Source organism: Sus scrofa, chromosome X (genome assembly GCF_000003025.6).
Source record: "Sus scrofa isolate TJ Tabasco breed Duroc chromosome X, Sscrofa11.1, whole genome shotgun sequence".
In the NCBI taxonomy this organism is placed as follows: Eukaryota; Metazoa; Chordata; class Mammalia; order Artiodactyla; family Suidae; genus Sus; species Sus scrofa.
In genome coordinates, this window is record NC_010461.5 from 124,637,507 (window position 1) to 124,662,806 (window position 25,300).

General features: G+C 63.8%; 3 protein-coding genes across 5 annotated transcripts; 1 reads left to right on the forward strand and 2 right to left on the reverse strand.

Moving 5' to 3' along the window:
* On the forward strand, positions 927-3,463 carry AVPR2 (arginine vasopressin receptor 2). Of its 2 annotated transcripts, none has more exons than XM_013986509.2 (4): positions 927-1,101; positions 1,577-1,626; positions 1,922-2,806; positions 2,939-3,463. In XM_013986509.2, the coding sequence occupies exons 1-4, from the start codon at positions 1,022-1,024 to the stop codon at positions 3,142-3,144; spliced, it is 1,221 nt and encodes a 406-aa protein (XP_013841963.1). In that variant the 5' UTR covers positions 927-1,021; the 3' UTR covers positions 3,145-3,463. The 2 variants fall into 2 exon arrangements, with proteins under 2 accessions (XP_013841963.1, NP_999397.1); NM_214232.1 differs by having other exon boundaries at positions 1,066-1,101; positions 2,939-3,461.
* ARHGAP4 (Rho GTPase activating protein 4) lies at positions 3,716-17,806 on the reverse strand. Its single transcript, XM_003135484.5, is given in 23 exon segments — positions 3,716-4,261; positions 4,915-5,008; positions 5,343-5,435; positions 5,548-5,731; positions 5,819-5,892; positions 5,982-6,215; positions 6,321-6,426; positions 6,542-6,676; positions 6,772-6,849; positions 6,950-7,010; positions 7,621-7,723; positions 7,952-7,979; positions 8,163-8,247; positions 8,341-8,532; positions 8,654-8,755; positions 12,209-12,430; positions 12,516-12,644; positions 12,948-13,163; positions 13,422-13,484; positions 13,684-13,820; positions 13,823-13,845; positions 13,921-14,128; positions 17,645-17,806. Coding segments are annotated over 23 exon segments (2,868 nt in total). The 5' UTR covers positions 17,712-17,806; the 3' UTR covers positions 3,716-4,027.
* On the reverse strand, positions 20,923-25,238 carry NAA10 (N(alpha)-acetyltransferase 10, NatA catalytic subunit). 2 transcript variants are annotated; one of them, XM_013986517.2, is made up of 8 exons: positions 25,005-25,238; positions 24,438-24,536; positions 23,953-24,011; positions 23,083-23,128; positions 22,881-22,996; positions 22,623-22,667; positions 22,089-22,173; positions 20,923-21,252 (listed from the first exon to the last, which is right to left on the reverse strand). In XM_013986517.2, exons 1-8 carry the CDS (start codon positions 25,023-25,025, stop codon positions 21,016-21,018), a joined length of 708 nt encoding a protein of 235 aa, XP_013841971.1. In that variant the 5' UTR covers positions 25,026-25,238; the 3' UTR covers positions 20,923-21,015. The 2 variants fall into 2 exon arrangements, with proteins under 2 accessions (XP_013841971.1, XP_020935334.1); XM_021079675.1 differs by lacking the exon at positions 25,005-25,238 and adding an exon at positions 24,718-24,880.

Sequence of the window (25,300 nt, forward strand, 5' to 3'; positions counted from 1 at the left end):
CCTGGGACAGGGATCAAACCCACGCCGCAGCGGTGACATTGGGGGTATGGTGAACGCCTGCCTCGATGTCCCCTGCTGGCACCGCCAGACTCTCTGGCCAGGAAGACGAGGCCTGGCCTTGGCTGTGCTTGGTCCTGGTCTGGGAGAGGCGGTCCCTAGCCTTGCAGGTCAACAGAGAAGATGGACAAACAGGAAGAAAAGGCCCATCTCAGCCCAGAGCCCAGCGGGCATGCAGGAGGCTGCCTCAGGCTGGGCTGGGCCAGCCTGGGCTGAGTGAGGCCAAGGTCTATGGCAAGAGCAGGGGTGGAGGTGGGGTGGGCAGGGGCGTGGGGAACGTGGGTTTGTGGGCCCATGGCTGTTTCCGGTATGCGAGGGTGTGTGTGAGAGCGGGGGTGGGGGGGAGCTGGAGCGCCTGCGTGGGTGCAGGAGCCCCCTCCTCCCAGGACAGGTAGCAGAGGTGGGGGAGAGGGCAGGGTGGGAAGAGCCTCGGGGAGGAAGTGGATCTCACAGGGGCCCACGGAGCCCTGGCTGGACCCTGCCCCACCCCTTCCCTTCCTGTCCCGCATCTCCGGCCCCTAATTGAGGAGGGGAAGGGGCATGCGCCTGAGCGATGCCCTCCGTCTTCGTGGTGGGACCTAGGGAGCCTCACCCAGGGCCAAAGAGGGGCAGAAGGAAGAAGAGCTTTGCCACGACAAAGCCGTGGGATCCTGCGGCCGTGCCACCCATTCCTCGTCTGTGTCCCCACCTATAAAATAGATGGACTTTCCAATCCGGTGGGCCCCGTGAAGCAGGGGCAGGGGTGGTGCGGGACAGCCGGTTGCTGCTGGGCCGAGCTGGCCACCAGCTGAAGAGGGCTCCGGTCCCTCCAGGGGGGAGAAAGGAGTCCTGGGGCCAGAGCTCGGACGGCTGGGGCCAGGAAGGGAAGCAGAGGAGGCCAGAGGCGGGAGGCTCGCAGAGGAGGGGGGAGGAAGTCTCTCCCGGGCAGGTCACTCCCAGGGGCTGGGTTGGGGCGGGGCAGGCGATGGAGAGCAGATCTGAGCTCCTGGGCCACCTTTGTGCCCGCTGCTGCCCAGCTGCCCAGGAGGCCGGGAGCCTGGCCAGGTAAGGGGCTGCAAGGGAGTACAGCAGCTCTCCCACCCTGTCCGCAACCTTCCGATGGGCACCTCTTTTGGCCTCTGTCATGCAGGGGGGGTCCATATGTCTGCCTTGGTTTTCGTGGGCTGCTGAGGTGGGTCCTGGGCTGGTTCATACATCTGTATGTCCCTCTGTCAATCTCCTCTGTCCAGTCCCGAGAGGAGCGTAGCAGGGCTCCCACGACCATGTCTGGCTCAGTGGCCAGACCTCACCAAACCTGGTCAGGCTAAGGATGTACCCCAGAGCCTGACCACTGGAGCGCGCACGCGCGCGCGCACACACACACACACACACACACACACACACACACACGCAGGTACAAGCACAGGCTAGACCCCTACCCCGCCACCCCGGCCCCTCTCTAAGGACCCCTGTCCGAGACTCCGGGCAGCAGGGTTGGTCCCTGGGCTGGGAGGCTGAGCTCACACCCCATCTCCTCCAGGCACTCTGCACGCCTGCCGAGCCCCACCATGCTCAGAGCCACCACCTCGGGTGAGTTCCTGCCGCCGGGCCGCACCCGTTCCCCCAGCCTCTCCCCAGTAAGATGATGCAGGGGGGCCGTGCGGGGTTGGAGGAAGCCGCTCTTCTCCAGGCTGCTGCCACGCGGAGGGGAGGACGCGGCCCTGTGTACTCACCGGGGTCGGGGGCTGCCCTTCCCTCGCGGCCACATGAGCTTGGGGGGAGGATGTGTGTTCTGCTGGCAGGCCGGGGCCGGGAGCCGGGAAGTGGGAGGCTGGCGGGAAGCACACGCCCTAACCGGGCCCTCTTCCCCCGACCCCCCGCCCAGCTGTGCCCCGGGCCCTCTCGTGGCCCGCCGCACCCGGCAACGGCAGCGAGAGGGAGCCGCTGGACGACCGGGACCCGCTGCTGGCCCGGGTGGAGCTGGCCCTGCTGTCCACGGTCTTTGTGGCCGTGGCCCTGAGCAATGGCTTGGTCCTGGGGGCCCTGGTGCGGCGGGGCCGGCGGGGCCGCTGGGCGCCCATGCACGTCTTCATCGGCCACTTGTGTCTGGCCGACCTGGCCGTGGCTCTGTTCCAAGTGCTGCCCCAGCTGGCCTGGGATGCCACCTACCGCTTCCGTGGGCCTGATGCCCTGTGCCGGGCGGTCAAGTACCTGCAGATGGTAGGCATGTACGCCTCCTCCTACATGATCCTGGCCATGACGCTGGACCGCCACCGCGCCATCTGCCGCCCCATGCTGGCATACCGCCACGGAGGTGGAGCTCGCTGGAACCGGCCGGTGCTGGTGGCCTGGGCCTTCTCGCTGCTTCTCAGCCTGCCCCAGCTCTTCATCTTTGCCCAGCGCGACGTGGGAGACGGCAGCGGGGTCCTCGACTGCTGGGCCAGCTTTGCCGAGCCCTGGGGCCTGCGTGCCTACGTCACGTGGATCGCCCTGATGGTGTTTGTGGCGCCTGCCTTGGGCATCGCCGCCTGCCAGGTGCTCATCTTCCGGGAGATTCACACCAGCCTGGTCCCGGGGCCGGCGGAGAGGGCTGGGGGGCACCGCGGGGGGCGCCGGGCGGGCAGCCCCCGCGAGGGAGCCCGGGTGTCGGCGGCCATGGCTAAGACGGCGAGGATGACGCTGGTGATCGTGGCTGTGTACGTGCTGTGCTGGGCGCCCTTCTTCCTCGTGCAGCTCTGGTCCGTGTGGGACCCGAAGGCGCCTCGGGAAGGTGGGTGTGGCTGTGGCGAGGGCCGCGGGGGCCACCGGGGCTGGGCCGCCCGCTGCCCGCCCCCCCATCCGAGCACAGGCTCGCCTTCTCTGGGCGCCCTCAGCCGCAGCCCACACTCCTCCACCCACGCAGGGCCCCCTTTTGTGCTGCTCATGCTGCTGGCCAGCCTCAACAGCTGTACCAACCCCTGGATCTACGCCTCCTTCAGCAGCAGCATCTCCTCGGAGCTGCGGAGCCTGCTCTGCTGCCCCCGGAGGCGCACCCCGCCCAGCCTCAGGCCCCAAGAGGAGTCCTGCGCCACCGCCAGCTCCTTCTCGGCCAGGGACACCTCGTCCTGAGAAGCCAGGGGCTGCCTGCCTTCCAGGGGCTCCGGGAAGCTCAGTTGCCTGCCTGGGTCTGGCCTGGGAGCCGCTGGGAGAAGGGGCCCGCTGGGAATGGGCTCCGAGGTTGTGAGGGGCCCGGCAGGCAGCTCCTTGGCGCCGGGCGCGGGGAGGGGCTGCGGGGGTGTGCTGCAGGCTCCGGGGGCGGCACATGGCTTTCAGCCCGACTGGTGCCTGCCCTGCCAGAGAGATGGAAGCTTCCTTTCTCCACCCCTCCAGTCCGCCTCTGCCCTCCCTTCTGACTCTCTCCCTCATAAACGTTCCAGCTCATTTTCCACCTGGCGAGTCTCCTTGGATCAGGGTAACAGTGGGTGTGGGCAGCAAGGCGAGCGTCTCAGACCCCTCCCCCGGCACGCAGGTGACTGGACTTCAGAGGTGCAGGTCCCCAGCCCACACAGCCCAGCGCCAAGGAACCCACCTGCCGCCTTTCCTGAGTGCCCCCCGCGAGCTGGCCTTGAGCAGTGAGGGTGCTGGGGGGCCGACCCCACACCCACCTGCCCAGCTCCCCACGACAGAGAACTGGCTCGCATGGGGAGTAATGCGCAGGATTTTATGAATGGTCACCAACGCCCACCGCCCCCCACTGGGCAGGTGCCCTCGGCTGACGAACCGTCACAGCCAAGCTCGGGAAGGACCCGTTCCCAGCCTCCCTCCTCGGCTGCCTCCCAGGGGGGCCTCAGTCAGGGCGGAGGAGGGGGGGGGGGTGGTAGGGCAGCTGCGTCCTCCTCTCTGCAAAGGGTCGTGAGCAGGCGTGCCCGACGGGACCAAGGAGAAGCAAAGGGCCTGGGGCGCATGGCCAGTCTCGCTGGCGGCCGCCTGGGGCAGGGAGGCTGGCCACACCTCAATGTGGCTTGAGGAGGGAGTCCAGGCCCTGGGGATGGGCTGTCGAAGGTGAGGCTGGGGTCCCAGGGCCACGCGAGAAGCCTTTGTTCTTGCCCAGGCGGCTGCAGGCTGCGGGCTTCGGGCTGCGGGGCCCAGGGCCAGGGGAGTTGGTGGGCGCTGGCCCGAGGCCCTGCCGGCTGGCAGTCTTCCCCAAGAGCTCCTTAAACACAGAGTCCATGGTCTGCGCCACGGCCTGGCGGGAGGAGGCGGGGAGGGCATCCGGTGAGAGCGGCCCCCCGGCTGGCCAGGCCCCTCCACAGGTCAGTGCTGCCAACGGGCCCAGGAGCGAGGTGCCCTCCGGCTCCCTGGCCTGGACACTGGGCCACACCCAGGACACCGCGTGCCCTTGCACTCTGTCCTCGTGGTCACGCTGTCGTCCGGGCTTCCCTGGAGGTAGTGGCTGGGCCCAGCGGACAGAGCAGGGAGCCGGGTCTCCCCAGCCTGCGCCCGCTGCCGGGGCCACATCCAGCGAGAACCACGACTCTCCCGGCTCCCCCATCAGCTGCCTCCCTCGGCCTCTTTTCCATCTGTCCGTTTCATCCTCCCCGGCTCGCCAAGTGCCTGCCATGCCACCACCTGTCACCTAGCCTGGCTCTTGATGCCAGTCTGGGAGACTGCCCGGGAGCCCCTGGCCCACGCCGCTCACCACTGTCTGCTCAGGAACCAACATGAAGCCCCTCTACCCTGCCCCGCCCTCCCTAGCTTGGGCCCGGCCAGCAGGTCTCAGGCCAGGAAGGTCAGATTGGAACCTCAAAAGGGAAGACTCGGGTTCAGAAGGGAGAGCAGAGACCGCCCCCCACCAGAGAAGTGCCCCGCGCCTGCCACACAGCCAGTCCCAGCTCTCACCTTATCCATTTCCACGTGTCGCTCTGGGGACGTTGGGACCAAGCAGTGCCGTCTGTGCCCAGAGGGGCCCCCGAGTGGGGTGCATGGCTCTGGCCTGCAGAGCACAGAGAGTGAGCCAGGGGAGTCCCTACACTGCCTGGCAGCGGCTGCTCCCAGCCCGGGGCGTGGCCGAGGGGAGGGGGACAGCGGGGCCGGGCTCTCCACGTGGCAAAAGCCTGACCCCACCCACTCCAGCCTGGGGTGGGCAAGCAGGCCACCGGGAGGGGTCTTCCCGAGGGGCCAGACATCTTCCGCTTGTTTACCTCTAATTTTTTTTTTTTTGTCTTTTTTTTGGCCACACCCAAGATATGTGGAAGTTCCCGGGCCAGGGATCGAACCCTTGCCCCAGCATTGACCCAAGCCCCCCACGAGAACTCCCCCTGATTCACCTCTGGATGAAGTCCAGGGCCAGGAGACCCTCTGGACCGCTTGCCAGCTCCCCGGCAGCCGGCAGCCCCTGGCCCGCGGCAGGCTTCTCTGCCCTGGGTCAGCAAGACAGGCTGGTTAGAATGCTCGTTCTGGGCTTGGGGTCACTCTGGGCCACCGCAGGCCTCGGGTCACGGGCACTCGGGGGACGGGGCGCCGTTCACTCACCCCCCAGGCAACGTGATGTACTTGTGCGGGATGAGGCCCCGGGCCCCGGCGAGCTCGCCCCGCCACCAGTCGCCTGAAGCCCGCTCGTGCAGCCGCAGCACATCCCCGCGCTGGAAGGTCAGCTCCTGGGCCGTGCGGCCCGTGTAAGCAAAGCAGGCCACGGCCTCCACAACGCCCTCCAGGTCTGCGCAGAAGAGGGGAGCCGGGTGAGGGGTTCGGAGCGGACACCCTGGGCCGCGTCGGGGTGGGGCCCTCTGTCCGGCTCCCTCACCATCCTCCTGGGCCAGGGTCCCAGCTTCCAGCTCCGGCTCGTTCTCCCCGGCTGCGCCCTCCAGCTGGGCATCCCTGAGGTCCAGAGCAGAGGGAGGAGGATGAGTGGATCAGGGCTGCCCCTCGGCTGCTGGCCCTCCCTCCCGGGGGCAGCAGGCACCTACCCGAGGCAGCTGGCAGAGGGCGGCGCCATGCACTTCTCATAGACAGGCCCGGGCAGCAGGGACAGGGGCGGGAAAACCCGTGCGGGCTGCACGATGAGCGTCTGCACCAGCTGATTCACCCGGGCCTGCAGGGCCACCGGGTCCTGCCCGGCAGGCACGGGCAGCAGCGTCGGCCCGAAGCACACGGCCAGGTTGTAGGGGTCCATCATGTTCTCGTCGCTGTACTGGGCCAGGCTGGGGGCACACGCTGGTCAGGCGGTGGGGCTCTCCGCCCCGGCGCCCCGCCCGCAGCTGGGCCGCCCCCTGCCCCCCCCCCCCCCCCCCCCGAGCAGCACTCACTGGTTGAGGAAGGTGAAGAGGTAGCGCAGGACCACCAGCACCGGTCCAGGCAGCCGGGCCAGGAGGCTGCTCACCTGCTCCACGCGCTCTGCCGGGGCCTCCAGCTCTGCGGCCCAGCCAGCAGCCAGGAGAGAAGGGCGTGAGGGCCATGGCCACGGCCACGGCCGCTGGGCAGCCCCCCCCCCCCCCCGCCCCCGGGCCTCGGCCCCGCCCGGCCTCACCTGCAGGAGCCAGCAGCTCTCCAAACAGGTCTGGGGGGAATATCGGGGGCTGCAGGCTCCGGAAGTAGAGCTTCAGCACCCCTGCCACCGAGTCCAGGTCATGCGCCGTGCAGCCCTCCTCCAGTGGGTCCTCTCCTGAGCGCCACGCGGCAGGGGCGGAAAGGGGATGGTGGGTCACACGGGCTCTCCCAGCGCCCCCGCCCCACCCAGCCCGCCCCGTCGGTCCCCACCTCTTTCAAAAGCGTCGCGGATCTCGGAGACCCGGGGCTGGGCGCCCGACACTCGGAAGATGCCTTCGTGCTGCAGGCCTGCAGGAAGACCAAGAGCCGGTGGCGCTGAGTCTCCTGGGTGCCCTCCAGGATGGGCGCCAGGCTGGCGGTGGCGGCAGGAGGGCCCAGGTCCACTCACCGTTGAGGTTAATGAAGCGGATGCAGCTCTCCACGACCAGGGGCACAGGCTGGCCTGAGCTCTGGGGACAGGGACAGAGAGGGTCCCGTCTTGTCACTGGCTCGCTTTTGTTTTCCCTTAACGAAGCGTGACCCGGTGGACAGCAGGGCCCGTGAGGTTCACGCCTGGCTGTCCGACCTCCCGGGTGCTCCGGCAGGCCGTGCCTTGCATCAAATATGCTATTTATTTATTTATTTATTTATTTTGTCTTTTTGCCTTTTCCAGGGCCGCTCCGCGGCCTATGGAGGGTCCCAGGCCAGGGGTCTCATTGGAGCTGCAGCCACCGGCCTACGCCACAGCCACAGCCACACGGGATCCGAGCCGCGTCTGTGACCTACACCCCAGCTCATGGCAACGCCGCATCCTTAACCTACAGAGCGAGGCCAGGGATCGAACCTGCAAGCTCATGGCTCCTAGTCGGATTCGTTAACCACTGAGCCACGGCGGGAACTCCTGTTTCTTCTTTTCTGATCTTTCCTGCTACCCTTATTTCCCTCGCTGGTACCCAGTGTTACAATCAACTCCTCAGCCCTAAAAATGTTCCCAAGGGGCCCAGCCGGGAAGAGCCCGGTGGCCGGTCCCGGAGGTGGCCTGGGGCTGGACAGAGAGCACAATGCCGGAGGGACAGGTACCTGGATAAACTTCTCCATGTCTCCGCCAAAGAGTTTCTGGTTATACTGGGAGCTGGGCCGAGGAGGACGGCTCTTCTGGAACTTTCTCTGTGTGTACTGGGTCCTGTGGTGAACAGGAGCTGGCTCCAAGGGGACTGGCATGGAGAATAGGCTGCCCCGACCCCCCGCCCAGCCAGACAGGATGCTGGAGCTCTACGGTTCTTCCAGAACCCACCGGGCAGAGTGGGAAACTGAGGCCACGGAGGACCGAACAGCAGAGCTGGGCCCCAAAGAGAGGAGGGAGGGACGCTGCCGGGCCTCAGGACGAATGGGGCCCTCGTGAAGGACTCACCGAGACACCTCCTGCTCCTCCTTGTCACCTGGGGAGGAGAAAACGCCATGAGGTCCCTCAGGGCACCGTGGAGGGCCAGGCGCAGCCTCAGGGCCAAGGGCAGGATCCAGGCTGCGGCCCTCGCTGGGCAGAGAGGACGTCCCGGGGCGGGACAGCCCAGCTGCGGCAGGGGCGGCGAGCAAGGGGCCATGGGGCCGGGAGCGGGGCCCACCTCGCTGAATGGCCTCCTGCAGCTTCTCGTGCTTGGCCTGCAGTTTGGCGAGGATGCTCCGGCCACTCAGGTACTCTTGCAGTTTCTGGAAAGAGCCCCAAGAAGAGTCCAAGCTTTAGTGCCAGCTCCGGCCCCTCCCCCTGCCATCCTGGGGCCACCCTCCCGGGTCGCCTCCCACCGTGACATAGAAGGTCTCCGTGTCCTGCTGCTGGCCCCGCCTCCGGCCGGCCTGCCGCGCACCGGGGTCCGAGCTGGTGGACTTGAGGGACTCGGTGGAGGGACTGGCCTGGAAGGAGTCGAGCATGTCCCCGTCTTCCGATGCCACCACCTCCAGCAGGGCCTGCAGGGTGGCCTTCAGCGTCTTGTTCACCTGGGGAGGGGACGGCACCAGGGCAGGAAGAAGGGACGGGTGAGGGACAGGGAGTCAAGGTCAGAAGGAAGGGAGAGGGGACGCCACCGCCGCCCGGCCCCATGTCTCCCGCCCCTCACACCTCCTCTGTCTCAATGGTCTGTCGGTCCAGGCGGCTCTGGATATTCTGAGCTCTGGGCAGAATTTCATCCCGCAGCTCCATCTCAACCCGGATCTCAGCCACCTGCACAGAGCAGCACCCAGGGGCTGAGGGGTGGGCTGGGCAGCGGGCACCCAGGTCTCCGGGGCACATTTTCACTGCCTTGCTGGCTGATGTACGGGATCAGCAGCCTTGACGCTGGGTACACCCAGATCTGAAGCATGGCAAGGACGACGTCCCAAGAAGAAGAGCACACCCGTGCCACCAACACTTGTGCACGGACGTTCTTGGCAGTGCTACTCAAAACACCTCTCAGAGTTCCAGTCGTGGCGCAGCGGAAACAAATCCAACTAGTAGCCACGAGGTTGCAGGTTCGATTCGTGGCCTCGCCCAGTGGGTTAAGGATCGCACATTGCTGTGGCTGTGGCATAGGCCGGCAGCTGTATCTCCCATTCCACCCCTAGCCTGGAAACCTCCATATGCCGCGGGTGCGGCCCTAAAAAGCAAAAAAAAAAAAAAAAAGCATCAAAAGTGGAAGTAAACCCAATGGAATGTGATTCACAAAGGGACAAAGATATGATTCCACCTGTATGAGGTCCCGAGAGCAGCCAGATTTCTAGAGACAGAAAGTCGGCTGGGGGAGGGGGAGGGGGTCAGTGTCTAATGGGGACAGTGGGGAAGGATGCCATTTGCAGCAACATGGAGGGACTGTGACATTTTCATATCGAGTGAAGTGAGTCCGACAGAAAGACAAGGACCACATGATATCATTTATATGTGGAATCTAATAAAAATGATACAAAGAACTTACTTAAAAGACAGAAACAAACGAATACAAGACTGTAGGTCAACTATACTACACCCAACTAGCATCCTTGAGGAGGTGGGTTCGAGCCCTGGCCTCGCTCGGTGGGTTAAGGATCTGGCGTTGCCGTGAGCTGTGGTGTAGGTCACAGACGCGGCTCAGATCCTGCGTTGCTGTGGCTGTGGTGCAGGCCAGCGGCTACAGGTCCGACTGGACAGGCCCCTAGCCTGGGAACCTCCATGTGCTGCAGGTGCGGCCCTACAAAGACAAAAATAAAATAAAATAATAAAATTGAAATTTTTTTAAGTTCTGGGGAAAGATGGTGGTGACTGTTGCCCAGCAATGTGAATTCACACATTTACCACCTCCATACATTTTCTACCCAGGCTCCAGGAAACATTCGAAGACCCACCCCCGCAAACCTACACAATGAGCAGAAAACTAGAGAGTTACTTTCTGGAAAGGATAAATCACAGAGATTCTGGACTCAGGGACACTAAGACAAAATTCCCCACTGGTGAGAGAGAGCAAAGCGGCTGCCTCCTTGCGGGGCTGGCCGGGAGCTCACAGCCGCGCCTTGGGGTCACCCTGTTGGACACAAGGGATGTCACAGAGCATCAATATCAGAACCTCGCCCAAGCCACAGCAGTGCCCGAACGTCCGTCTGCGACTGTGCCGTCCTCCCCGATGCCAGCCAGCCTCACCTCGCCCCCGCTCTGTCTTCTCCAGAAGGTTTATTAAGACACCCGGTCATGGTTACGCCTGCCTGCTGACAGCATCCAAGCCAGAGCCAAGCCCCTCCCCCGAGTCCCCTAACCCTCGCCCAAGTCCTGTGAGTCCTTCTAGCACCCGCTTACCGAGCCATCCCCGGTTCCCCATTGGTATGGGTGCCCCTCGCCCAGCCACCCTGCGAGGAAACCCACTGTGACAAGCTCCGTCGCACACGTCAAATCCCCAACCCGTCTCTTAAATACAAACGGATGGCCAAGAATGGCCAGCCATCTGAGGGAGAGCTCTAAACGGGAAGACAGATCAAAGCAAGAAGAAGGAGGGCAGTGTCGAGAAAAAAAGGAACATTTCAGAACGATCTGAGAAGACACTGTACCCAGGAAATAAGAACAAAGGGTTATTTTAAACAGGAATTTGGAAAACCAAGCAGAACTCTCGTTTCTACGGCCACATCAGTGGCATATGGCAGTTCTCAGGCCAGGGATTGAATCTGAGCCACAGCTGCGACCTACGCCACAGCTGGGGCAATGCCGGATCCCTTAACCATCTGCACCAGGCCAGGGATTGAACCTGTACCTGCACGGCGACCCGATTCTTACCCCACTGCACCACAGCGGGAACTCCTGAAAGTAAAATTTTTAAGAAAAAGTCAACAAAGCGTTGGAAAAAAGAGTCCAAAAAAGCAGAATTAGAAGGTATAGTGATGACATATCTGGGATCTAACATACGGCACAGATGAACCTTTCCACAGAAAAGAAACTCATGGATGTGGACAACAGACGTGTGGTTGCCAAGGGGAAGGGGGAGGGGGTGGGATGGACGGGGAGCTTGGGGTTCACAGATGCAGACGATTGCAATGAGATCCTGCTGTGTAGCACTGGGGACTCAATCTAGTCACTTAGGGTGGAGCCTGATGGAGAATAATGGGAGAAAAAGAATGTATACACATGTGTGTGACTGAGTCTCTTTGCTGTACAGTAGAAAATGGACAGAACCCTGTAAACCAGCTATAATGGAAAAAAGAAAAATCATTTTTAAAAAAGGTATAGTGATGAGAAATAGGAAAAAGAAAAGGAAATGAGATAATTAACCCACAAGATCGAATATCTGATTATAAGAATTCTTGGAGTTCCCGTCGTGGCTCAGCAGAAACGAATCCAACTAGGATCCATGAGGAGGCAGGTTAGATCCCTGGCCTCGATCAGCGGGTTAAGGATCCGGCGTTGCCATGAGCTGTGGTGTAGGTCCAGACACAGCTTGGATCTGGGGTAGCTGTGGCTCTGGCGCAGGCCAGCAGCTGCAGCCGTGATTCAACCCCTAGCCTGGGAACCTCCACATGCCACTGATGTGGCCCTGAAAAAGAGAACAACGACTAAAGGATTCTTGAAAGCAAGAGAAAAGAAGACTAAGGGAAGGAAATTATCAGAGGAGCAATATGACCTCAAAACTTTAAGATGCAAGGAAAAAGCATCCTTAGGAGTTCCCTGGAGGCTCAGCAGGTTAAGGACCTAGTGTTGTCACTGCTGTGGCTCAGGTTGGATCCCTGGCCTGGGAACTTGTGCATGGAGGCGCGGTGGGGAAAAAAAAAAAAAAAAAGATGCCTGGTTATATGGTATTGCTTGAATGGATCATTTCCCCCAAGTTTGCATCATAAAATGTCTAACATACACAGAAGCACGACAAGAAGAGTACACGGACAGCCATATACCACCTAGCAGTGGCCGAGAACTGTTGGCATCTTGCCACTGTGGGGAGTGGGGTGGGGAGCGGAACGCGTCCCTTGGCTCAAGGGCAGAAGGGACCTGCTTGCTTCAAAAGCCATTTCGGAAAAGTCTGGGCTCCATTTGCCTTGAAGCCATTATTGAATGAAGGTCTGGGAAGTGAGCTGAATGCAGGAGTTTCAACTCCACAGCAACATGAAATTCATTCGGTTCACCTACCGTCACAGTGAAGACCAGAAAACACAAAGCCATTTGCCTCAAGCGGCAGGCAGCAACCCTCACCTCATCCCCCTCGTGGGGCTGGTAGTCAAAACGCAGCGGGGGACAGAAGGCAACTGCGTGCACCTCCAGCACCTTGGCCTTGTCCCCTGGAGGATCCAGGGCCTCCACTGCCTCTTCCAGGCTGCCCAGGGCCTGCATCTGGGAGGCCTGAGTGCACCTCTCGGCCGCCGCGTAGCTCCGGAGCACCTGCCCTAGGGCCAGGTGGAATCCTGTGTCACAGCACTGGGGAGAAAGCGCGGACGAAGCTCGCGTGGGCTCCGGGTACCAGGCCACCGGGCCCCGGCCCCGCCTGCCAGCCAGCACTCACGTCCATGAGATCCAGGACATCCCGCAGGTAGTAGTTGCGGACGGCAGCGTTGACACTGGCCAGGGTGAGCAGGTACTCGTTGCGAGCCTTTGTGCACTTGAGTTTGTGCTCCAAGAACTTGGCGTGACGCTGCCCAGAGCCACGCAAGCCCCAGGGTCACCACGCAGCCGGCTGCCCCCGCTCCGCCTCCCGTGCAACCCCCACCCCCACGCCCCTACCCCCGCTCTCTCTCCGCCCGATGCTGCCCCACGGCCGTCTGACCACTCAGGCCTGGTGGCTGGCCTCCTGCCCCTCTGCCTGCCACCCGCGCTGCGGGATCCCTCCAGAGCCAGCCCTGCCTGCTGGCCCCCCCCGAGGGCTGAGGACTCTTGACAAAAGACAAAGACAGGGCGCCAGAGCCTTGGGCGACAGACGGGTGCCCCCCAGGCCCACCTTCTCCACTAGCCGCCCTCCCTTCTTGACGGAGCTCTTGCGGAGGGGCCCTGCCTCGGGGCTGGTGGCCGCAGAGGCAGCAGTGGCGGCAGCGGCGGCGGCAGCGGCGGTGGCGGTGCTCCGGCCCGACCGCTTCTCCTCCTGCCGCTCGGCTTCCCGGAGCTTGGCCTCGGCATTCACGCTCTCCGTGTGGTAAACCTGGTACGTCTTCCTGGCCTGCAGCGAGGCCCAGGGCCGGACCGCCCTGCTGAAGGCAGCCGGTCCCCCCGCCCCCCCCCAGCCCATCTGGGACTCCGACCCGAGCGCTTAGCCCGACCGCCCAGGGCCCAGAGCGGGAGACAGGGTGCTCTTGGTCCCTGAAAAAGCAGGTGTCTCCTGGGCACGCCTCGTCCTCCACCTCGAGCCTGGCTCGGGGAGATGCGGCGGCGCGCTGGCCTCCCTGTGACCCGGCAGGCCCGGCGGCGGCGTTCTCACCGTCTGAAGCTCTGACACCACTTCCAGGAGCTCCTCCTGCAGCTGCTGCTCCAGGTCCTTACTCTGGGGAGGAGCGGGTGTGAGCACAGGACCGCCCCCGCTGGGCATCAGGCTCCAACCTGCTCCCCTCTCCCTGCCGCCCCGGGGGGGGGGGGGGCGCAGCCCGGGGCCTCTGCATTGAGCAGCCAGGGGCTCCCGGCTGGCTCGCTAGACCCCGAGGCCGCCCACACCTCCCTGCCCGGGGCTAGGACGGGGGCCTTGCCTTCTTAACTATGCGCCCGACGTCCTCCGCGATGTGACTCAGGCGCTGGGCGATGGGCCCACCCAGCACCTCGCTGAGGGTCGCGCTCTCTCGGCTCTGCTGGCGCGTCTGCTGCAGCAGCACAGCCCAGCAGTGCAAGGCGACAGGAGGGACGGCTCCTTCCTGGGGGCAGAGGGCCACTCAGACCGGGAGCGGGCCTGGGGCCCCGCCGCGGCCACCCCACCGGCCGGTACCCACCGGAAGCTTTGGTGCTCCCGGCCGCTGCCCCCGAGGCGGCCTGCGCGGCCTGAGAAGCGCTCGGCCAGCCTGTCCAGGCCGCGGGAGTACTCCAGCTCCACCTCGGCGCGCCGCCGCATGAACTCGGCCAGCTCCTGCAGCAGCTCCCGCCGCAGCTCGCCCTGCAGCTCCAGGCAGCGCAGCTGCTCGCCCAGCTGCCAGCGCATCTCTGTGGGGGGACGGGGGACCGGGCCTCAGGCCGGGGCAGGGCCTGCTGGGGCGGGGGGGGGGGGGAGGCAGACACAAGCCGCTGCTGTCCTGCCTGCCCCCGAGGGCGAGGGCCTGGGTCTCCAGGGAGGAGACCCAGGCAGAGCCGTCCAGCTGGGCTCGGGCCAGGCCTGAGGCAAGGGACCTCTGGGCTGAGGCTAGAGGGCAGCAGCTAGTCCCAACCACGGAGGAGCCCGGAGGAGGCCTGACGGACCCTGGAGGGCAGGAGCAGGTTGGGCGGTGGGACCGCAGAACTGCCCCGGCCCCAGCGTGCCCGTCCCCACTGGGGCTTCCCATTCTTCCTGGGGGCCCGGAAAGCCCCCAAGTTGCTTCCCCTGCCACTTCCTGCCCCTTGGGTGCCCCGGACACCAGGCAGGGTGGCCTCCCCTGCAAACAACCAGATAGGCTGGGCTGCCTAAGGGCAAGGCCGCCGTGGCACTCGGCCAAACCTGCAGCGAAGTCACGGCCTCAGCCCCAGGGCCAGGGCTGCCAGTGACAAGACTGAGGCAGCTGGTCTGTTTTCTGTCCCCAGTACCGACTCCCACTTACCCACCCCCAGGGCACCCCCAACCCCCGCCTCCCGGCAGAGAGAGCCGCGCCCTCCAGGGCCCCCACACTGCTGGCTTTTGTCGCCTTATCACTAGCTCGATTTGGCAATACTGCTTTCCCCACACAGACCTAAGGCAGAGAACCGCCTGAATGACAAGCTTCGGCAACTCGTAAAGGAGCAACATTACCAATCTCGGAAATGAATGGATTTCTTCACTCGGCAGAATGTCGGGCCTGGGGTGGGAGCTGGGGGACAACAGAGCCGGAGGTGGGGGGCAGGGAGGGGTTCTTGCAGAGGAAGGTGGTCAGGAACCAGTGACACTGGAAGAGAGAGCTGAAGGAAGTGACAGAGGGGCCACAGAGACATCCGGGGGACGAGTGTTCAGGCAGAGGGGACAGTGGAGGCTGGAGGGGACGTGGGCGGGGGGTGGTCAGAGATGCGGGCGGCGCCGGGCCTGTGGTGGGGCCGGACTCCCCCCCGGACCCCGAGGGAGAGGGAGCCCCAGCAGCCGAGCCCTGCGGTCTGGCTTCGTGCTCAGGGCTCCCTTGGGATGCCGCAGGGAGGTGACAGAGGAAACGTGCCCAGCCTAGGTGGCAGCTACGGACCAGTCCAGGCAAAAGACAGTCAGGGGCTTGGACCAGGGGTCGGCCTGGGAGGAGGCAGGAAGTGGCAGGACCCAGGGTGGCTGTTGGGAGGGACGCTGGCACCACGTGGATTTCGGCCCCAAATCCAGTGATTTCCTGGGGCTGCGGGGCAGGTGGCAGCCGGCATGGGTTCTGCCTACACAGCACCCCCCCTTCTCTGATTCTCCCCTGCTCCCTGACTCCAGGCCCCCGAGATGTGGCTCAGGCTTAACCCATCCCCCGGCCTCCCCACCCCCATCCATCACTGGGACTAGCTCGGTGAGACGCCCAGCGGCCACCGCCCCCGCGCTTTCGGTGCAATGACTCAAGGGGGGGCACTCTTTCCACGGAGCAAGTGAAGCCCACGCGGAGGCTCCTTAAGCCGAGGCCAGGCCCCAGGGTCAGCTGGGGTGGGCTCTATGCCACCTGTATCAGGAGAGTCTTCACTGAATCAGGGTAACATTTTTGGGATAGAAGTCTATTTCATTTCGTTCCAAGAGGGCTCCGAGATGTCACCTTCCCCTGGGAACCTAAGACAACTGAGAGCACTGAGTGGTTGGCTGGCACGCCACATCGCTGGGTTTCTTCTTCAGGGCATGCAACCAAGCCTGGGTGGGGACTCGGACCTGCCTGCCGGCTGGGGTCAAGCAGACGCGCGTCCGTGTCTCTCGGACTCCGCAGCCTCTAGGCCCCGTCCGAGTCCAGCTCTCAGCTCGGACGCGCTCGTCGGGGAACCCCTCCCTGACCCCGCACCAGCTAGGTCTGGGCCTCTTCCCACCCCCTTGGTCGACATCCGCGATTTCCCTCGACGGTGCTTTTCATCATGATTGAAATGAATGGTGTGATAGCTTGTTTACGCTCTGTCTCCCCCACTAGACCCGTGAGCCGGTGCGGAGCAAGACTGCTTCTCCTTGGCTCGGCACTGTATTTTCAGGGCCTGGCCCATCTGTCAAAAGGAAGGATGGAATCCACGGATGCTTGAACCACAGAGCCGAGCCCGGGCCCCCCAGCACTTCCTGTGAGCAAGGCATTCAGTCTCACTTCTGCTGACAAACAAAGCAGAAAAGATGGCCTCCCAAACCACGACTGTGCTGACCTTTCAGAAGCTAGGGTGGCAGGAGAGCGATCCTGTTTTGCTAGCACAGTAGGAAGTTTCTTTCGGCCGGTGTGGGGGGCAGGGGAACAGGGAACAGAAGCTAAAATCACCAGACATCCAGAGCAGGCAAGGAGCATCTTAAAGGACAGCCTCGCCCAAGCCCCCAGTTTTGCAGTGTGAATGAACAGCCCCGTATCTACTGACTGAAGAGTCTCCCAAGTCCTTCGGCCTCATGACATTTGGGGGGTGCAGGCTGGGGGTCACTCTCTCCAGCTGAGAAATGGTGCAGGCAAGGCTTGGAGAGCTGGCTCGCCCTGCTCAAAGTCCCCTCCGGGGAGGACTGGAGCATATTTTGGTGTAAATTGCTTTCATTGGACAATCACGTTGGAACCTGCATCTGCGGACTGGAAGGAAACGCAGGGATCATTTGACTCTACCTCCTGTGAACTACAGGGCTGTGTGACCCCAAGCAAGTCACTGCTCCTCTCTGAGCTTCGATTTCCTTCCTTGGTAAAACTGAGCCACTCAGGGGTGATACAGGAGGTCGTGCGTCTGAAGACACCAGAAAACTTTAGGGCCTCAAACTGCTGGTGCTTGGCTGCTGCCTTCTTCCCTTTGTATGAGTCACCACGCCCTGAATAAGACCCGCAGAAGCTGATTTGCATGCGATGCGACAGAGTGTTTATCAGAACCCAAGGAGGGCTACTCTCCAGGAGGCCGAAAGTCTCTCAGGCCCAGATTCCCGGCCCTGGCTTGACCCCGACACAGTGGCCTTCAAACGCTGAGGCAGTCACCTCGGTGCCCAGGGGGAGGGCAGAGGGACGGGGCTACAGGGAATGGAGCGGTTTGAGGGCAAAGCCATCAGGACGCCCTTACCCACCCACTCCCGCCCCAGCAAAGCCAAGGTATTCGGCTTCCCCGAGGCTAGAGAGGCACGCTCTGGGCAGCACCTTGGTGCACCCGGTGGGTGTCCCCTTCCCTCCTTGGGCTCCTTAGGTGAGGTGCAGGGAGAAGCGGGGAGGGCAGAGCCACCGCGCACGCAGGGAGGGAGAGAAGGGGCGAGGGAGGCAGGGGAAACTGCAGGCGGCCGTGGAGAGGCAGGCGGGCGGGCGGCTCGGTTCCTTCCCCCAGCCCCTCTGGGGGACTTTTCCGGCTCCCCCAAGAACACCTCCTCAGGGGCCAGGCCGGGCGCGCCCAGCGCCCTCTCACCTTTGACTTGCGCCTCATACTCGGCCTGCGGCCCTCGCTCCCGGCGCAGCTTCCCGTGCGTGGCCATGGCCGCCCGGCGGCCGCGCCGTCGAGCCCCGCTCTTCCCACGCGGCCGTGAGCGGGCCCGGCGCTGGGACCTGGGGCCCAGCAGCCAGCACCCTGCGCGGGCCCCGCCCCGCCCCGTCCCTCCCCCCGCGTGGCTGGGGGGGCGGGGCGGCCCAGGCCTGGCACTGCCGCCACCCGCTGCCCTGCCCGGGAGGGGGCTGAGCGTGGGGGTGGGGGGAAGGAGTTCCCACTGTGGCCGGGCCTCGTGGCCCGCGCACCACCGGGGCGGCCTTGTGCCCAAGCAGCCAGGGCCGGTGTGAGAGCCCCCAGGTGCCATCTTCCCCCCAACCTCCAGAAGGCTGTCTGATCACCACCGCCAGACAGCGCCCTTCACATCATGGCCATTGGCCCTCAATGCCAGGGGACAGGACAGCATAGCCGCCCCAGGCCGTGGGCTCCCCTGGGTCATCTGCTTCCCTCCGGCCCCCGGGACATGAGATGGGGTCCCATCCTTCCCAAGTCACAGCCCCAAGCGATAAGCACAAGGAGCCTGGAGAGCCAGGTGGGAAGGGAGGTCGGTCGGCAGCAGAAAACAGAAGGGGTGTCCTCTGGAGGCCCCCCGTGTGGTGGGGGTGGGGGGCAGACAGCAGGGCTGAGCTGAGGTTCCCCTTCTGCTCAGCCCTGTAGGGAGGAACGAGCCTGTTTCCCCATAGGTGGTTACCACTTCCTGCTGCCGGAAGAGACTCTTCTGCCTCCCTTCCCCGGCAGCTTTGCACCTGCTCTGTCCTAGGCCTGGGGGGCTGGGGAGGGGCCGCCCTCTTCCTTCCCCCTCAGAGCAAGGCCTTACTGAGCCTGGCGGGGGGGGGGGGTATCTGGGAGCCTCTCTAATCCAGGGGCACTGGAGTTTCCCCTCACCCCTCTCTACCAACTGGAAGTCACAGGACTACAGTTTTTCTCCAGTATACTGAGACGGCAGGGTGCATGCAGCAGGTGACAAGCCAGATTTGACAGCCAGCCATCTTCGGTTGGGTGGGAGGGACATCCCTGGGGTATTGTCGCTGGTGAAAGAGGTGAAGGCAGTTAGGCTCCGGGATTGTGCCTGGGGAAGGCAGGCTTGTAGGCACTAGTGCAAGGGATCCAGGAGTGTGTGCACGGATGTCAAGGTTGAGCTCTGTACAAATGTGGGCACACGTGACCCTGACCTGCAGCTCTGGGAAGGAGGGGACTCTGTGAAGGTACTTCTTGGCTTTGGACTGTGGGCAATTCTCTTGGCTCCTCAGCTCCCTGCCCCCCACCTCCAGAACCAAGGCCCTTCTCTGAGGTGCAGTGTGCCTACGGGGCCCGGGCCAAAAGGCCTGGAAGCTGCTCTGAGGCCAGCAGGGACCCATGCCCCTCATCAGCTAGCCCCAACACACCTCGCCCCCTCCCCCCCATCTGAGCACTGGCTGGACCCTCCCCCATCCAGCAGAGCCAGGCACCAGGCTCAAGCCCACTGGAAACTGCTGCTCAACTGGACTCAGCTCCTACTTTCAGATACTCTCCTCCAAACTGCTACTTTACACTCCAGAAATACACGCATGTGATGCCCCATTTGGCTACTGCTGTAAAACCTTGGGTAGCCCTGGCTTTTAGGGTGCATGTCTGGCACTTAAGGCCCTACTGCTTTGCTCTATCTTCAGCTCTGTCGTTCCCCTGCAAAGAACCCAAAAGCCTGTTATCGCGCAGAAGGGTAGGGCCAAATCTGCAGGACCTTGCTAAAACTGCTGACGGGTGGAGTGAACACTCGGGACTGAGGGGTGACGGCAAGGCGAACGTGGTCAGGTCTGCTGCGTGGAAGATGGACCAGAGGGAGATGAGAGCAATGGGGAGGCTGTTAACAGCTGTCCACGTCAGTCAGATGAGAGCGTGAATCAGACAGCGAGGGTCCCACCTCAAGACGCTGTGATGCCCCTCCTATTTTCCCACGTTGGTTTTCTAGAAGAAGTTTCGCAACGGGGGCTTCAGGGGTCAAGGCTGTGCACCTCTCTGCATAGGTTCATCCCCTGGGGAGACGTCCCCCGGAGCCCACTCCCGGCCACAAGGCTAGGGAACAGGGGTTCCTGCTTTTCCCACTCTCTCGGCCTCCCAGCCTCAGCACCTTGGCATTGAAGCGGCCCCTCCCACAGGCGGAGGAAGTGCTGGGCCCCCAGGGCCAGTCCGGCCTGCAGCTTCCCCACTCTGTCCTCCGCCCCCGCCGCAGCTCCCACCTCCGCCCAGGAAACCCGACCGCCGGGGGGCAGCCGAGCGTCAACAGGCCGGCCGGGGACGCAGGGCACGGAGGGCAAGAGGGCGGGCCGGACGGCGGAGGAAGGAGAGCGCCGCAGGGAACCGTGGGAGCCTCCGCCGGCTCCCTCCCACCAGCGCTGGGGCGCGGCTCGGGTAGCGCGCATGCTCTCTCGCCCCGTCCCGCCCGCGGCCCCGCCCCCGAGCCAATCAGAGCCTGGGAATGAAGCCCGGCGCTCCCGGCGAACCGAAAGGGACTGACACCAGCGCGGAGGGCGGGGCGCGGAGCAAGCCCGCAGCTCGAGCCAATCAGAACACAGCTTCCCTCCCCCGCCCCGCCTGCGAGCGAGCGAGCGAGCGAGCAGGCGAGCGTGCGCAGGCGCATCTTCCTGTTCCCGGCCTCACCCACTCGTCTCCGCTTCCCCGGCTGCCTGTTGGTCACGTGTCAGGCGCCAGCCAGAGAGAAAGCCGAGCTCCGGATCTCAGAGGCGAATTATTCAGCGTAGCAGGGGCGCAGTGTGCCATCTGCGGTAGCAGAGGCATAAGGTACAGTGACAGCTAAGGAGTCCTGAGCTCCGCTGGGAGGTGGGTGGTCCAGGCATGGCTCACCCAGGGATGAGGGGCAGCAAACAATGGCGCTGCAGCCAGAAGGAATAGCAGGCATGAAAGGCGCAAGAGAAAATTTTAGGGCTGGAGTTGAAGCTGTGAAAAACAGAGGGCTCATTCTGCGTGAAATGACATGATGCACCTGCATCTGGAGCAGGGCTCAGAAGGCTCCCAGAACTCCAGGGTCTCCTTCCCCCCGGGGACCCCTCAGACACCTCAAAGACCCCGACAACGCTCTTCCCTTCTACTTGGGCTTAGCAGGACCCACTGTGCCAAAAGGACGTGAGGTCCACATCCACAGGGACGCGGAAGAGCCAGAGAGGGGCATCCACACACCCCAAAGATGTGCACACTCGCACACAATCTCCCCAAGGCCACTGGGTGAAGTTTATTGTGAAACCTCTCGCGGTGAGGATGGGATGGGCAGGCCAGGGCAGGGAGCCGAGCACGTGCAGGCTCTAGGAGGCCGAATCCGAGGCCTCTGAGCTGTCCTTGACGTCGGTGCTCTCTGTGGTCTCGCTGACCTCGCTGAGGTCCTTGCTGTCACCACCGCTGTCCTCAGCAGCCAGGCCCTTTTCCTCACGACAGGCCTCTCCCGAGCTTGGAAGCGAGTTGCCCTTGCTGTCTGCCTTGTTCTCGATGGAGCCCAGCACCACGTGCCTGCCCTTGTCCTTCAGCTCCAGGTGCCGCCGCAGCTGCCGCCAGGAGCCCAGGGAGAGGCGGGAGGAGGGAGACAGGGCCTAAGTCCCGAGACCACGAAGGCCCTCTCCCGCCCCCTGGGGCTTTTCACTTGCTGGGGCAGGGGGCGGGATGCCAGGGAGCCCGGCCAGGGTGGGAAACACAGGCTGAGGTGGGAGAGCCGGCGGAGTCCTGGCGCTGCCCTCTCTGTGAGCCTGTTTCTTCTCCCGTAGAGCGGAGGCGCTCCAGACTCCCTCCCACGGCTGCTGTGGCGCCCCCGTCTCTCAGCACCTCTAGGGCCTCCTCCCTCTTGCATCACGCCTCTGTGGCGGTACAGGTTCCTTCCTCTGAGAATGGAAGCTTGGGTCGATGGCCGTCTTTATTTATTTATTTTTTGTCTTTTTAGGGCCGCACCTGCGGCATATGGAGGTTCCCAGGCTAGGGGTTGAATCGGAGCCATAGCCGCCGGCCTGCGCCACAGCCACAGCCACGCGGGATCCAAGCTGCATCTGCGACCTACCCCACAGCTCACAGCGCCGGATCCTTAACCCACCGAGCAAGGCCAGGGATCGAACCCGCAACCTCATGGTTCCTAGTCGGATTCGTTAACCACTGAGCCACGACGGGAACTCCCTCGATGGCCATCTTTAGAGCTCTGCCAAGGTCCAGCCCCCCCCCCCCCCCCCGACAGCTAGGGCAGCTGAGGTGAGGGAGGGCCGTGACTCCCAGCAAGGCTGGCGCCTAGTCCACCTGGCCTCCAGCCATCACGGCCTCCTGCTGCCTCAGGCCACCCCTGCCGGCCTTGCTTTGCTTCATCTGCAGGACGGTGGCCCTGACCCCACTGGACTCTTACCTCGTCGGCCATCTGGGTGAGATCTCGCTTCATCGCATATGCATCCTCCCCGTCTGCGTAGTACTTGGGCTCCACTTCGCTGATCCTGGGGGGGGGTGGAGAAGGAGGACAACCCAGGTCAAGAGGCAGCCTCTCCTAGTGGGCAGGGCGGCACAGCCCCTCCAAGGACCCTATCAGAGACACTTCCATCGTGGCTTGCTTTCCCTCTGCTCCTGTCCTGGGCCCTTGTCTCTACTGCCGCCCTCCACCAGGCCCCCGCCAGCATCAGGCAGTCTTCTCCCGGCCCAGCAAGAAACACCAAACATCCCCTGGAATCACATCAGGCCTCGAGCAGGCGGCAGCAGGCGGGTGCCCTTGCCCCTGAGAGCGGAGGAGGTGTCCGGGCAAGGTGGGGAGTCCCCGGCCCCCTCCCTGTGTTGGCAAACTCCAGCTATCCCACCCCCCTGCCCCGAAGGCAGCTCAGCCCATCCCGCCACCTGGATAAGCCAGACCTGGGCCCATCGCAGTCCCTCGGGAATATCCGGATCTACTTACTGAAAGTTGAGGGTGTTGGAGTAGAGGTGCAAGGCGGCCCGGTTACTGCAGGGGAACAAGGCACTGCTGAGCCCCACAGACTCAGCTGTGGGCAGGGACGGCTCATCCAGGTCCTGCCCCCACTGAGTCCCGTCCCCCCCCCACCCCGCCCCACCCATCCCACTTCCCGACCTTCTCCAAAAGCCAAGGAAGGCACCCCAGGACCCACATCAAGACAGTCCCTCTCCCCGCCCCCCTTCCCCTTCCCCTGGCTTCCACCTCTTCCGGACATGCAGCGAGACGTATTTGGCGTTGAAGTTCTCAATCATGGCTCGGGAGGCCTGGTCCATCAGCTTCTGAGCCAGGCCGAGGCGCCGGTGGGAACGCTTCACTGCCTGGTGGGAGAAAGGTGGGCCTCGAGGGCTGCTCCCACTAACTCCCACTCCCCCCAGAGCCCGGCGGGGGGGGGGGCCCTACGCACCAATGAGGTGATGTGGCCGTGGGGCACGTCGTCAGGGTCCTCTTCCCTAGCGCAGGAAGAAGGGGTTAGTGAAGAACCTCAGACGTCCCAGCCCCAGGGGGCGGGAGCCAGGACTCTCAGAACCCCAGGCAGCAGCCAAAAGACATGCAGGGTCGATGGAGTATCGTTCAAGGCTAACAAGAAAAGAGCTCTCTGGAGTTCCCTTGTGGCGCAGCGTGTTAGGAACTGGCACTGTCCCTGCAGCGGCTCGGGTCGCTGCTGTGGCAAGGGTTTGATCCCTTGCCTGGGAACTTCCACCTGCCACAGGCCAGCCCCCCCCCCAAAAAAAGAAAGGAGCTCTCAAGCCATGGAAGCAGGTGGAAGAAACTTCAACGCACATGACTAAAGTGAAAGGTGGTTTGAAAAGGCTACACACGGGTTCTAAACATATGGCCTGGGAAAAGCAAAACTGTGGAGAGAGGAAAGAGATCAGTGGCCACCAGGGCTGGAGGGAGGAAGAGACGGCTGTGAGGAGCACAGGGACTTTCAGGGCAGTGACACTGCTGGGCCTGACACTACAGTAGGGGCACAGGTGCTGGGAGCCATCTGTCCACAGAGGGCAGAAGGCAGAGACTGTGGACTTCAATGTAGCAATGTCGCCTCACCACCTGTAACAAATGTCCCGCAAGATGTCAAGGATAGGAGACTAGAGAAGAGGGGAGAGGTCACATGGGAACCCTGGACTCGCCCCTCAGTTGCTTGTAAAGCCACAACTGAACTAGAAACCAACCAACCAGCCCACCCCAGGCACAGCATCCCGAGTTGGTGCTCCCCCCTCTCCCCGGCCCAGGTCAGGCGCCAGGCTTCTCTCTCCATCCTTTGGTGACTCACATTTTGGCCAGGACGTACCCCACAATCTTCCCATTCTCATCCTCGGCGATGTAAGAGAGCTGGGTGACAGCAAAGAGAAGGCAGAAAACAAACGCCTGTCAGAGCCGGAGGCGCCCTTGGCGGACACCTGGCCCGACCGCCTGCCTCTTACCGTGTGTGTGACAGACGGCAGCCAAGCACAGGCGGGGAGCTCAGTGACAGTTCCTGAGCTCTGGCCCAAGTGGCTTGGTTTTCCCGCACCACACTGTGCCCTGGTCCCTAACCCAGAAGGGGTGGACAGGCACAGAGGGGATCCCTACCTTGGCCCTGTTCCTCCGCCCTCTTCAGGCACCTCTCCCCCCCCCCCCCACCCGCAGACACTCAGGGCCTGTTCACCCCTTCGCCCCGCTAGGGTCTTGACGACCTTGCCTGCCCCTCCCAAACTGACCCAGGCTGGAATTTCCTTGGTCTGGTTTCCGCCATCCCTAAATGCAAAAGCTGCCCACCTGGGGCCAGGAAAGGCCGTGGTAGAAGTAATATTTCATCTGGTAGTTCTCCGGCAGGCACAGGAGGTTGCAGTGCTGCATGTTCATCAGGTCCTCTGGCTGCGGGGGAGGAGGGCAGCGGAATGCGGTCAGGCCAGGGGCTGTGGTGACTAAGTAGGCCTCAGACCTGTTACAACTCTGCTGGCTGTCTACTCACCCCCCCACCCCACCGGGCTGGGCGGGCGCCGTGACTATCTGTCTCTGCACAGGCCTGGCTCACAGCCACTGCGCAAAAACTGACTGTTCCAGGAATGAACGTGAGCGCCAGGAAGCTCCCAGACACCATCCAGCTGCGCCCCGACGTCCCGGAAAGAACGGGTTTGCAAGCCCCGGCCCTGCGCCCCTGGCCTCCTATTCGCGTAGGTCCAGTCCCACCGGCTTAGTGGCCTTCACTGTGCCGCGCCGGTCGGCCGCTGGCGCGCAGAGCGACTGGCCCGGGGCTCGGCTGGGCCCCTGGGGAGCATGCGCACGCGGCCACCGGGCCCCGCTCCCACGCGGCGCGGACAGCCTCCGGCCCCGGCCCCTCACCCTCGCATTGCGGATGTTCATAACGGCGGCGGGGCTCGTGGCTCCCAGCGGGTCGTGAACGCGCAGTCAGCTGTCGCCGCGCTCCGGAGCGTCGCCGGAGCTGCCAGGGCACGGCTGGGACTGGAGCTGGGTCCGGGATCGCGGGGGCGGTGGCGGAAGGGGCGGTGCGCACCGGGCCCGGCCACCGGCCGGAAGTGCGCGCCGCGGGCCCGCCCTCTCGGCCGCTTGGCCAATGCGCAGGGTGGGCCAAGGGCGGGGCGGGGCCTCCCCGCGGGGCGTGACGAGGCGGGGTCTGG